This window comes from Camelus ferus, chromosome 27 (assembly GCF_009834535.1).
Source record: "Camelus ferus isolate YT-003-E chromosome 27, BCGSAC_Cfer_1.0, whole genome shotgun sequence".
Taxonomy (NCBI): Eukaryota; Metazoa; Chordata; class Mammalia; order Artiodactyla; family Camelidae; genus Camelus; species Camelus ferus.
Genome location: NC_045722.1, coordinates 11,734,173 through 11,747,698, shown reverse-complemented (window position 1 = coordinate 11,747,698; position 13,526 = coordinate 11,734,173). Strand labels below are relative to the sequence as shown.

General features: G+C 35.9%; 1 protein-coding gene across 2 annotated transcripts in view; it reads left to right on the top strand.

Moving 5' to 3' along the window:
• Positions 1-13,526, top strand: part of TICRR (TOPBP1 interacting checkpoint and replication regulator) — a 36,094-nt gene that overhangs the window by 1,300 nt on the left and 21,268 nt on the right. For both annotated transcript variants that reach the window (XM_032469435.1, XM_032469434.1), the window contains exons 2-8: positions 2,987-3,266; positions 5,492-5,727; positions 6,631-6,865; positions 7,680-7,809; positions 8,949-9,088; positions 10,097-10,312; positions 12,894-13,045. In XM_032469435.1, the coding sequence (XP_032325326.1) occupies positions 2,987-3,266; positions 5,492-5,727; positions 6,631-6,865; positions 7,680-7,809; positions 8,949-9,088; positions 10,097-10,312; positions 12,894-13,045 (1,389 nt within the window). The remainder of the gene's footprint in view (positions 1-2,986; positions 3,267-5,491; positions 5,728-6,630; positions 6,866-7,679; positions 7,810-8,948; positions 9,089-10,096; positions 10,313-12,893; positions 13,046-13,526) is intronic.

The following is a 13,526-nucleotide window of genomic DNA, read 5'->3' as shown; positions in this document are numbered from 1 at the left end:
GGCTGAGTACTTCAAAGGCAGGTACACACATCTTTGTATCCCCTGCAGGTGTGTTTCGACTATTATAGGTGTTCAGTAAATATTTGTTGACTAAATGAATAAATTCTTAGGCACTTACAGGCCTAAATGCCTAATTTGGATCTTTATCGAAGCTGTGGAGCCCCTGATCCAGTTAAGCACTATGATAAGTGTATCTTTTTACCTTCATCATTTTCTTCTTTTACTTCACTTTGTCAATAAGTACTAATTTGAGGAGCCACTACATTGAGTACCTACTACATTGATCTAGCTGCTGGGGATGTGGTGGTCAGCAAAGTGGAGTTTACCTTCTAGGGGGAAACAGATTAAACAGGTAAGTGATAGGATTTCAAGTAATGCTCTAAAGAAAATAAAGCCAGGTGAGGAGCTGAGGATGGGACAGAGGAGGTAGAAGGGGGAGGCAGTTGTACATCAGGGGTTAGTCAGGGAAGGCCTTTTTGAACAGAGAATTGAGTGGTGAAGGAGGAGGTACCTGAAGTTTGGGAAAGAACAGTCCAGGCAAAGAGAAGAGCCAGTGTAAAGATTTGAGCTGGAAATGAGCCTAGTTTGTTTCAGAAACAAAAAGGCAAGGAATGCTGAGACCTAGTTGGCAAGAGCACAGTAGGAGAGGAAGTCAGAGGTAGCAGAGGCCTATCTGTAGAGCCAAAGTAATAAATGTTAATTTTGTTCTTGTTGTTGGGAATGCGATTGTACCTATTGGAAACACATGTTGCTAAACTAGGAGTGGGTTAAACTGCAAGATTACAAATAGAAAATGAGCAGGTCCTTTATGAGCTATATAGTGTGTTGAATTTTCCAAATTACTTTCACAGACAAAGCCTGAGAAAGGTGTACCAAATACAAAATAAGACAGAAGTGGTTAAGGGAATGGTAAACATTGATGGAGAACACAGAATCCTAAAACTTAAAGCTTGTTAAGGCAGCAAGTCAATTGTTGGACATAACACACAACACTTATGTGCTTAATTTGGGATAAATGATGTTCAGTCACCTCAGAGACTATTCTGGAGTTAGGTTATATCAAATACTGGCTAGCAATAAGTCTTAGCAAATAGGGCCTGGAGATTCTTTTTCTCTCTTTTCGGAATGATATTAAAATCAGTAGGTTGACAGGATCTTTTTAAAGATTCCTTCCTGGTTTCACATTCCATCATCTGAGGAGATGTGTCTTCTCATATCTGGTATGTTGCTTCCCATAAGAAAAAGCCCATCAGACAATCTTAGGCTTTTCAGGAATTTTTTTTCCTGGTGAATATCTGTCTTTTCCTATTCAAAAGCCTCTGCCTAGCCACACTGGAGGCAAAAGGGAGACTTGGGCTCTGCCCTTGGGGAACGCTCCTTATGAGGGTGGAGAGAAGGGAAGAAGAGATAATCCAGGGCCAGCCTTTCAGAGCTCACCGTCTGGGAAGTAGAACTGAGGGAAACAGACTGGGGGAGGAGGGATCCAAGCACGTAGAGCTCTTGCAAAGATACAGGATAGAGAGGAGCAGAGGAGACCCCTGTCACATTGTCAACTTTATGCTTTTGACTTAATCAGCACATATCTGCTGTTGAATAAACTGCTAGGTGTGCTGGGTGCTGAGTGCACCATTAGTGAACCAGACGGGTGTGGTCCCTGCTCTCTTGGAGTTTATAATCTTGTGGACATTTATAAATCCCCAGATTTGAAACTACCACTAGGACTTCTCTGTTACTTACTCCATAATATGCATAAAGATGAAAAATACAGCTATACTCTATATACTGATTGTGAGTTTTTAAATAATATTCATATATTATTTTTTAATCAAAGCTAATTACCTTTTCAGCTCATTTTAAAGTTTTATGTTTTATTTGCTAAGCACCTTTTTTTTTTCCTGGCTGGACCTCTGGCTGGAACAATTTCAACAAATTTTTTGCTTCCCTTTGGAAGAAAATCCTAATTGGGTTCTGTGATATCTGAATTAGCTTACCATTCTCCCACACAGCAGTAAGCACAGGTGTGGACACATAAGTGGTAACAGCAAACTACTGATTAATCTTATCACAGTATTTTCCAAACTGATATACATAATTGAAGCAAAAGTTCTGCAGTACGTTGCTTATCTTCACTACATGTGACACTTTATATTGTGCTCTGATATTTTTTGTTTTTTCTTTAACACTGATCTTAAACCACTCAATTGATACAGAGTCCATCCAAGTCCATCAGAGGGCCACGGCCCTCATTTGAAAGCATTGTCCAAGAGACTTCTAGGTTCTTGGACTAGATAATTATCATTGCCTTGCTGTGAACTTTGGCACTCTTATGCCCCTCTTTGAATTTTAATACAATGGAAAGTTTGGAGATGACCTAGAAGACACTTCTAGTTCTAATTTTTCACATTCACATAGCAATTTAAGGTTTACAGTTGTTCACTCACCTGTGTAGTAGGCAAACCAGCATGATAGATGTATTCTAGGGTAGGTGCTCCTTCATCTTCCCATAGTACCTTCACTGAATATTTTCATGGTATATTGTGATTCTAAGTTAAATATTTCATTTTATTGCTGTTTTACTCCACCCTTGACTTTAAGATCCTAGAAGACAGGGACTACGTCTTGCTAGTTAATTGGTCCTTCGGACTTTTCAATTAATAAAAATTGGTAAGAGGCCAGACAAGACTAACATTTTATGATTTATCCCTAGTGATTTGCATCACTTCTGTTCCTTGGCAGAAAATCGAAGTGCTATTTTCACTAAATAGATGCTTTCTTGGAGGCGTATTATATAGTAGTTATATTCGGGGGCTGTACAGTAATGGGATGCTGGCCATAACTTGTGTTTGGTTCAACAAATACATTAATTGTGTAATTTGATCCTTTAATATATGTATCTATCAACTTTACTTTCTCCTGATTTCCCTTAGCTTTATTTAATAATGCCTAACTTACAATAACCCAAGTTTCTTTGTAACTTTAATTTTAGCTGTGGGAATCCCCAGACCACCTTGGTTACTGGACAGTATGTGAACTGCTCCACCATGTAGGAGGTACTGTCTTGCCATTTGAAACTTTCAGCCAGGATTTTACCAAAGTTGGGGAAACACTTCTTGGTAATGAAAGAAAGCTGTCAAGGGAACCTCACCTCTCTTCATGGATTTCAGCTCTGCCAACTGATTCCACTTTAAACTGTTTGCTCTATAATTCTCCTGAGTATGAAGCCTCATTTCCACGGATGGAAGGAACGTTATTTCTCCCTGTTGAAGGTAAGCAAATATTATGGGGGGCATTTGGTTAGTCTCGGTTTCATTCATTTCTTCAAGGCAGGCCCATGCTTTTAACTTCTGAAAGATTTCCAGCAGCCTAGGCATTCAGTTAATGCTTGTAATTAAAAGGTGTCTGAGCAAAATCAAAGATACTGCAGGAAAGGACTAAATTCTGGCACAACTGCAAGTCCATGTAAATAGGGCCAGTGAATGATTTTAAAGAGTTTCCCAACTTTTTTGCAAAGAAGGATGATGTTGTTCAGGTGCCCAAGCAAATGGGTGGTAAGATTTCACTGCCTAATAGAAGAGATTGATAAATTGAAGACCATCTAAAATCAGCGACTCAGAAGAAATAAATTACTCCATTGAAGCTGAAAATGGTGCTTGTTACCAGGAAGAGCCAGCATATTGGAATCTTCATAAATTTGCTTTGTCATATGATTTGCTATAGTGAATCTAATTTCTGAGTTATAGATTCATACAAATAATACTATATAGTGACATATACATAAAACTATTATTATACATTATGGGCAATTTAAGGAAATTTCAAGAATAGTTTTGTTTAAGCATTTTGTCTTATATGGTCTTTAGAATTTAACTTCATGAGATACAATGCACTGTTACAGATTTAAGAGACAGTGGGTTTTTTAACATGTGTGTATTGCTTGAACACTTACTTCTATCATAATTATTGAGTTCTGACATCAAGTCACGCCCTTATAATACCAGTCTTATACAGCTTTTCCTATAGAACTAAATGGACTTACTATGAGAACTTCGTGGCAGTAGAATGAGGGTTGAAGTGTGAACTAAGTGACAATACTAGTGCTTCAACTGACATCTAATATTTTTCTTCTTACTATTAAATCTCTTTTTAGGAACTGTTTTTGGTTTTTTTTTTTGAAGTTACAATGTGTCACTTTCTGGTACAAAGCATAATGTTTCAGTCATACATATACATACATATATTTCTTTTCATATTCTTTTTCATTATAGTGCTACAAGGTATTGAATATAGTTTCTTGTGCTATACAGTATAAACTTGTTGTTTATTTATATATCGTAGTTAGTATCTGCAAATCTCAAACTCCAGACTTATCCCTCCCTCCACCTCTGGTAATCATAAATTTGTTTTTTATGTCTGTGAGTCTGTTTCTGTTTTGTAAATACGTTTATTTGTGTTTGGTTTTTTTAGAGTCCACATATAAGTGATATCATATGATATTTGTCTTTCTCTTTCTGACTTACTTAGAATGACCATCTCCAGGTCCATTCATGTTGCAGCAAATGGCATTGTTTTATTCTTTTTTATGCCTGAGTAGTAGTCCATTGTATATGTACCATACTTTTCATCCAGTCATCTGTTGATGGACATTTAGGTTGTTTCCATGTCTTAGCTATTGTAAATAGTGCTGCTGTAAACATCGGGGTTCATGTATCTTCAAATTAGAGTTCCCTCTAGATATATGCCCAGAAGTGGGATTACTGGATCATGGCAAGTCTATTTTTAGTTTTTTAAGGACTCACCATACTGTTTTCCACAGTGGCTGCACCAAACTACATTCCCACCAGCAGCACAGGAAGGTTCCCCTTTTTGCAAACCCTCTCCAGCATTTATTGTTTGTGGACTCCGTTCTGACTGGTGTGAGGTGATACCTCAAATAGTTTTGAATTTTTAGTTTTGATTTGCATTTCTCTGATAATTAGCGATACTGAGCATTTTTTCATGTGCCTACTGGCCAATTGCTTGTTTAGATCTTCTGCCCATTTTTGGATTGGGGTTTTTTTGTTGTTATTAAATTATATGCACTGTTTTGTATACTCTGGAAACTAAGCCCTTGTCAGTCTCATCATTTCCAAATATTTTTTTACCTGTTCTGTAGGTTGTCTTTTTGTTTTTAGTTTCCTCTGCTGTGCAAAAGCTTACAAGTTTAATAAGGTCCCATTTGCTTATTTCTGCTTTTGTTTCTGTTGCCTGGGTAGACTGCCCTAGGGGAACATTGCTAAGATTTATGTCAGAATGTTTTGCCTATGTTTTCTTCTAGGAGGTTTATAATGTCTTATGTTTAAGTCTTTAAGCCATTTTGAGTTTATTTCTGTGTATGGTGTGAGGGAATATTCTAACTTCATTGATTTACATGTGGCTGTCCAGCTTTCCCAGCACTAGTTGCTGAAGGAACTATTTCTTATATTAGAATTTCAATATTCTTTATTTTTAACAGGGAAAGAGATTCAAGAAACATGGACAGTTACCCTACAGCCCTTGGCCATGCATCAGAGACATTTTCAGAAACCAGTCAGAATTTTTCTAAAAGGCACAGTAACCCAGTGGTCTCTCCCAAAAAGCAGCACTTTGTGCACTGACAGCTGGATGCTACAAAGTCCGGAGGAGAATAAATCAACTCAAAGGATATTTCAGCAGCTGGTAAATAGGCTGACTGCTGAAGAGTTACATCTGGTAGGTATCTTCCATGTGGTAGATTATTTTGGTCTAATAACACACTGGTAAAGTGAAATACATGCATTTATGAAATGCCAAGGATTGCCCTACATAATACAGCCTCAGTGAAACAGATGATGTTTTTGCAAATATTTTAGCATCATGACAATGCTCATTAGTGAAGAAACAGTTAATAAAATTGCATGTACCTTGAACCCAATTAAGTTAAATTATATTCACATAGGGAAAAGGCAGTGGGCCAAATGGAATATTAGGGCAGTGAAGTGATGAGTGAGTTCTTTCTTTTGGGGGAGGGGTGGGTAACTAGGTTTATTTATTTATTTATGTTTAGAGGAGGTACTGGATTGAACCCAGGACCCGTGCACTGAGGTCAGGGAGTCAGGTGACCTGAATTTGGTCTCAGCTCTGCTGCCCTCTGTGTGATCTGAATAAATCCTGTAAGTGGCAGAATCGCCTTACGGTTACGAGCATGAGTTTTTGTTTTGACTGTCCCCCCTTTTTTAATTACAGTACAGGATTTTTAATTCATACACACTTGGCTTCTGCCTCTTATTAACTGAATGACCTTACTCCTCAGTCTCAATTCTTCCTCTATAAAATGGGGATAATAATAATTTTTACCTCAGTGGTTGTGAGGATTCAGTGAGTTATAAGTACATAATAAGTGCTTAGTAAATATTCCTGGTAACCTTAGGTTTTTCATATTTGTAAATTGAAGGCTTAGGATTATATGATCAGTAAGTTCAATTTAGCGCTAATACCCATCAAGCCTGTCTTTTCCACAGTTTTCTCTTTTATATTAATCATCACCAGAGGAAACTATCATTCTGGCTTTTAGTAAACTACATGCTTCTTTAGACATGTCAACATGTTCTCAACTAATTAGAACTTCTTGTGTAGGTTGCCAGTGTGGACCCTGGTGAAGGCTGGCCCCCCGTCACTGGAGTCATTTCCCCCTTCTCTACCAGTGCTACAATTCTCACTGTGTTCCACACCAAGGAGGCTGAATTTCAAAGACATTTTCTCCAAACAGTCATGACAGAGAGCCCCCAAGATTCAACTTCCCTTTTTTCTGAGGTTATGGATGGTGTATTGAATCAGATTCACAATTCACTTGAAGATTCTGCTACATCTGGTAAACTTTTTAACCAATAACTACCATACTCTAGGGCAGTGTTTTACCATCTTTTCCAGCATCATAGCATTTTTTCAATATGCTCTTAATAGAACCTGATACCTGTTATAGAACAAATAAAAGCAAGCTACAATATTTCTGATAGTTTAAACCACCATTATTTATAGAAATCCTGAGGTACTTCTGAGGAGGCCAAAGGCTCTGTGAAACTGGTTTGAAACTGAAGGTATAAGATGAAACCTGGTTTGAATATACTTAATAATAGAGTGTGTAAAACCATTATGATTCTACCTACCACTTCATTGTTGTTACTAATATGATGAAAATCTTATTTATGCTAGATAGAGATAATCAGTTTGATATTTCTTCCACTCACTTACTCAACAGATTTATTGAGTGCCTGTTGTGTGTCCAGCACTGTTTCAGGTACTGGAATATATCATAGAACAAAACAGACAAAGGTCTGTGTTCTCACGGAGCTTACTTTCTAGTCGAGGGAAACAAGACAGTAAACTAAATAAGAACATTTCAGGTAGAGGCAATAGCAGATGGCAAGGCTCTGAGAAGGATGTGTGTCTAGTGTGTTGGAGGAACAGTGAGGAAGCTTGTGTTTATACACTTCCAGGGTTGCATTTTTCTTAGACAACATGGGCCTATTGGAGTTGGTGGTACAGATGAAGTAAGGTCATTAATGATGCCACTTTGTCCTTTGGAAGAATGCCATCAGTCCAAGGGAGGAACAAGTGCTTGGAGTTCTCTGCTTTGGTTCTAATGACTTTTTAATTCTTCCATCTCTGCTCCTTTGTTCCTGTAGCTCCTCCTATTCCAGAATGGGCCCAGCAGGAGCTGCGCCGCTCCATTCCCTGGAGTGCAGCTGTTCTGGAGAAGTGGTTTCCTTGCTCTAACCTGAGTGGCGCCAGTTCAAATTTGATGGAGTCATTTTGGTAAAATGTTTTATTTGGTATCGGTTATTGAAATCAGCTCTCACTGAATAAACTAGAATTATTTATATGCATGTGAAAAATATGTTGAATACAAACAGAATTGCAAAAGGATGATGTATGATACCATTTTTATAAAATTTGCAACGAAGTGGCAATTTATATTGGTTTTGTTACATGTGTATGCCTCTGAGTAACAGACATACAAATCTAGGAATACCTCTGGGAGGAAGGAATGGGAAGAGATTGGGTGAAGCTTTCTCTGTGTTTATGATGCTTTATTTTATCGGAAAAAGATCTGAAACATATGGCAAATTATTAACAAGTATTTAATCTTGGTGGAAGGTACATGCTTATCTAATAACTTTCTCTACTTACCTGTAACCTTTGAAAGATTTGTAAATTTGAAAAAAAAACTAATAGAAAAAAAAATGGCAAAACTTCCTCACTGTTAAAGGAAACACTAATATACTTAGAATTCATCTGCTTCATGAACTGCATGTATGAACTAATTCAATTAATGTCACCATAACTTTCTCCTACTTTTAAATCAAATGATATCAGATAATATAAAATAGTGAAATACAAATAATATATTTTGAAAGCTGTGCCATTTTCATAATTTCCTTAGTGACTCATATTTAGCTGTAGGTGGAGAAGTATTTAATAACTAATCATCTCCCCTGCCCCATTTCCTCCCCTTCTCATCAGTGCCAAATTAGTTTACTAGAGTGTGAAAGAATTATTCAGGAATCATTGTGATACTTACTATGCTGTATTTGCATCATCTTGCACTTTAATGTATGGACACTGAATGATAACTGACTATGGAAATCTGGAAGTGAAGTAGTTGCCATAATTAGACATGTACCCTAGGATGTGAAGAATCTTATTATTAAAAAAAATCACTGTTGTATGTAATGATTAAAGGTTTGGTGAACAAGTAGCTTCTGCCTCTGAGTTTGTTCAAATCTTAAGTGAGAAGGAGATTTTTCCCTCCTGTGAAAATATTTTTGAAGGCTTCTTGTGGGGACATCTTTTGATTAGTTTTTAAAAGGATAATGAATTTTGTTGTTTGTTTTTAAAGCTTTTTAGAGAATCAGAATTTTGGCTTTATACTAGGTATCTTGACTTGTTCACAGGTTACTACAGGCTGCCTCATCTAATAAGGAAGAGTCTTCCAAAACTGAAAGTGAATTAACACGTTGCCTCTCTGAGTTCTACCAGAGAAAGTCTCGTGAAGAATCCACTGTGTCCAATCAGGAAGACAGCAAAAAGAAACGTATGCATATAGAAAGGCTGTTTCTTGCAGTCCTTTTTGACACTGTATGTTTTTAAAAGATTGACATTCCCTAAAATGAGGTTGAAACGGTAAATGAATAAAGGACACGTTCTTATATTTCAAATTTGAAAATAATTACATTAGTATAATAGTGATTTTTAAAAACCACCTACAATTTACCTCTTCTGAATAAATCATTTTCATTTTTAGTTGTAACTTAATTTAAATACATCTTTATATGCTGCTTACAAATATTTGTTCATCAGCTACTTTGCCTTTTTAGTCACTATTCTACCTCATTGCTTAACAATTTACAAATTTCTTTTTTCTTTTTTTAATATATTTATTTTTATTGAAGTATAGTCAGTTTACAGTGTGTCAATTTCTGGTGTACAGCATAATGCTTCAGTCATATGTGAACATACATATATTTGTTTTCATATTCTTTTTCACCATCAGTTACTACAAGATAGTGAATATAGCTCCCCATGCTATACAGCATGAACTTGTTTACAAATTTCTTATGTTGTTGAGTATTTAGATTGTTTTCAGTTTTTATCATTATAAATAATACTATAATGTACATCATGCATGTGATTTATTCTTTGGGTGATTTCCTTAGCATAAATTTCCAGGAATAAATTACTATATCAAAAAATGGGAAAAGATAGCTCTGGATGCAGACTGCTAAATGCCTTTCAAAAGAGTTTTATTACAAGTCTCTTGAGTACTGGGTAACACCAAAATAAGTCTGTTTGGTATTTGCCTTACCTAAAAATCATCTAATCACATTGATTATTTCCTAAACTTCTGTTAAAAGCAGAGATCTCTTTCTCCCTGTATTGTAGGTAGAAAGAGATGCAAGAGCTACCTAATTCAGATCATTCTGAAGGGATATACTTCATTTCAGTACTCTTACACAGGATATTTAATCTGAATTAAAATAGTTCTTGATTCCACAGAAGTAAAAGTTATTTTACTTTTCTTCCTATGACATTGTTTTGGTAGGAGGTGTCCCTCGTACTCCAGTGAGGCAGAAGATGAATACCATGTGCCGTTCCTTAAAGATGCTGAATGTTGCAAGACTGAATGTAAAGGCTCAGAAGTTACATCCAGATGGCAGTCCAGACACAGCTGGGGAGAAAGGGATCCAAAAGATGGCCAGTGGAAGAACAGATAAATTGGAAAACAGAGGGAGAACACAAAGGAGTTCTAAACCCAAAGGTATTCCTCAGTTTCATTACATTTTGGTGTCTGAATCCATGTTTACTTTTAATACCCTCATATTTTTATAATTTTTAATTATATTCCTTAATGAACATTTATTCAATATCTACTACATGCCCACAAGTGTGTTACAGGGAAGATAATAAATAATAAGATAATGTCCTCCCTTGAGATTTATGATCCAGCCACAAATAACAGTAATACAGATACACACACCAGAAAACACTTGCTCATTTGGGAAGTAAAGACATATTAGGAGAAACATACTAGGAGAAAGGGAAAGTCAGCTTTGGGCAGGAGGAGGCTGAGAAGGCTTCTAAGGAGCCACTGGAGCTCAGGTGAGACTTTGAAGAATGAGCAGAGTTCAGATGGCAGGAAGAGTGTGCTAGATGGGGGATTAGTATAAGCAAAGTCACAAAGAAGGAGGACTGTGGCTTGGCCATAGGACAAGTGGTTAAAGAAATTTTATACATTTGTGAATAAAAGAGAAAAGATTCATGAATAATCAAGGGTTAGGTTATCGAGGTCATTCAAAGTTGGGCAGAAGAATTTATTCCAGTAGCTTTTATTTTCCTATTCTTTTTTCTTCCTTTTTAAAAAAATGTATTGAATTGCAGTATGTTTCTCATTTTTAGGACACATTCTTAGCTCACACTGGCAGTGCCAGTCCTGTGGGATGATTGTGACAATAGCTTATGAACTTGGGGCAAAAATTGAAAGGTGACATCTTTGAGGGTTTTTTTTTTAATTCTGAAATAAAAGTTTTCTGCCTCTTTAAAGATTTGTTTCCTGTGGAATGCTAGATCATAGATGATAATCAGTTTAAGTGAGACATCTTTGAGCTAATAAGGTATATAAGAATGTGAATGATACATTTAAGGGAGAGCAAAATTAACAATATGTAAGGTGATGTGGTATTCGCACAATTTCTGGACTAGATTATCTTTAGAAATAGACCTGCACAATTGTAGTTAATTGATTTTTGACAGCAGTGGCTCCAATAATTCAATAGGACAAGGGTAATCTTTGCAACAGATGGTGCTGAAACAACTGGATACATTCATGGAAAGAATGAACCTTAACCTTACCTCTTAATAGTATTTCAAATTTCTCCTCTATTTTTTGACTTCTAATATTGTTTATACCTTTTGATCTCTTTTTAAAAATTGCTTAGTCTTGCTATAGATTTCTCTCTTTTATTTGGCTTTTCAAAGAATCATCTTTTGTTTATCTCTTTTTTTTTTCCCTATTTTATTTTTTGGATTTATTCTTTTGTGTTATTTCTTATGTTGAACTCTTAGCTATTTTGGTTTTTAATTTTTCTTCTTTAAAAAGATAATTTAAGTCTACAGATTTTCCTTTAAGTCTAAATTTAGCTGCATTATATAAGTTTGCTGTATTCTGTTTTCATTGATATTTAATTCTGAATATTTTCTGACATCTATAATATAAAGGAGTGTTTTATTTTTGTCATTAGCTATTTTTGGCCTACCTGCAGACAATGTGTTCTGTAAAATATAGACTCTCTAATATTTGCTGAAACTCTTATGGCGTAAAGTGTGGTTAAGTTTTGGTAATATTCTGTGTGTACTTTGAAAATAATGTGTATTCTCTAATTCTTGGGTAGTTGGTTCTATATATACCCATCAAGTTTATTAATGTTTGAATATTCAACATTCGTACTAATTTTTTCCTACCTCTTATCTATAGCTGAGATGATTGTATTATAGTCTTCCACTGTGTAGTTTTGTCTAAATTCCCTTGTAATTCTGCCAATTTTTGCATCATATATTTTGAGGCTTTCTTGTTAGGGCCATACAAATTCAGAATTATTTATATCTTCCTTGTGATTATGTCTTTTGTAATTATTCCTTTTCTTTATTCCTAATAACTTTATGCCTTAAGGTTTGTTTTGGCCTGGCAGTGATATAGTTATACTAGTTTTCTTTTTGTTAGTGTTTGCCGCAGCACCTTTTTTTATTCCTTTATTTCCAATGTTTCTTTATTGTGTGTTTTGGATATGTCTCTTATAAACAGTATAAATTTTTTTAATCCAATCCGACAGTTTCTACCCTTAAAGCAGCAAGTGTATTTGTAAAATAAGTATTTATGAATACTGATAAGCTTGGGCGTATTTTAGTGTCTTATTTTATGCTTTCTATTGTTGTTTTTCCTTTCTAGCAGGCTATGGGATTAATCAAATTTTCTTTATTCATCTTTTTCTTTTTTTGCTAGGTTTGAAGGTTGTATAGTTTCTTTCTTTTCCATTTTTAACTACCTTTAAATTTATAATATGTATGCTTGATTTGCAAAAACTTAAAATTAATCACTATCTCTGTACTTTCCCAGCCTGGGCACTTTTGACATTTTAGACTGGATAATTCTCTGGTATTTAGCAGTATCCCTGGCCTTCACCTATTAGATGCCAATAGTACCCTTCCCCTCCCCACCAGTCACGGCAACCCAGGCGTAGCCAAAAATCCCCTTGGCAGCAAAACTTCCCAGTTGATGATCACTGGCCTAAAACTGCAATGACTTCAGCTGGATCTGATAATCAATTTGACTTTTTTCCCCACAGATTTTAAAACTGAGGAGGAGCTACTATCTTACGTACATGAAAATTACCAAAAGACCTTGGCTACAGGAGAAATTGTGTTGTATTCATGTGCTCAGAACATGATCTCAAACATTAAAGCATTCCTAAAATCCAAAGGCACCAAGGAATTAGAAGTAAGGGAGTCTGGATGTTACTTGTCACAAATGTAGTGGTTGCTGCTTGTTGGTGGGTTTGGCTTATATGTCTTGGAAAATGTCTGTTATGCAGTGAGTACATGGTTCAAAAATAATAAGTGAGGGAGGTGAGCACAATGCCAGGCCTTGGAAGGTGGACATGGTGAACTGGTAAGGCAGAAATCAAGGAAACGGGCTAGGTTGGGATAATTATACATACTTCTCTTCTGATGAAAGCTCTAGCTTCGTCTGAGCTGCATGTATTAAGCCAGTGTTTCTTAACCCTGACTGCACTTTAGAGTCACCTAGAACATTTCTTTGAAATATGAATGCATTTTGCTTAGACTTCTCAGTCACCACTTTATGAAAGTTGAAATTTACAGGCTTGCTATATACATGCCCACTGCTCTCAGATACTTGTTTTACATGTTCTTTTTAAAGATATAAGAAGAATATTTCACTGTTTTTCATTCAAGTGGAA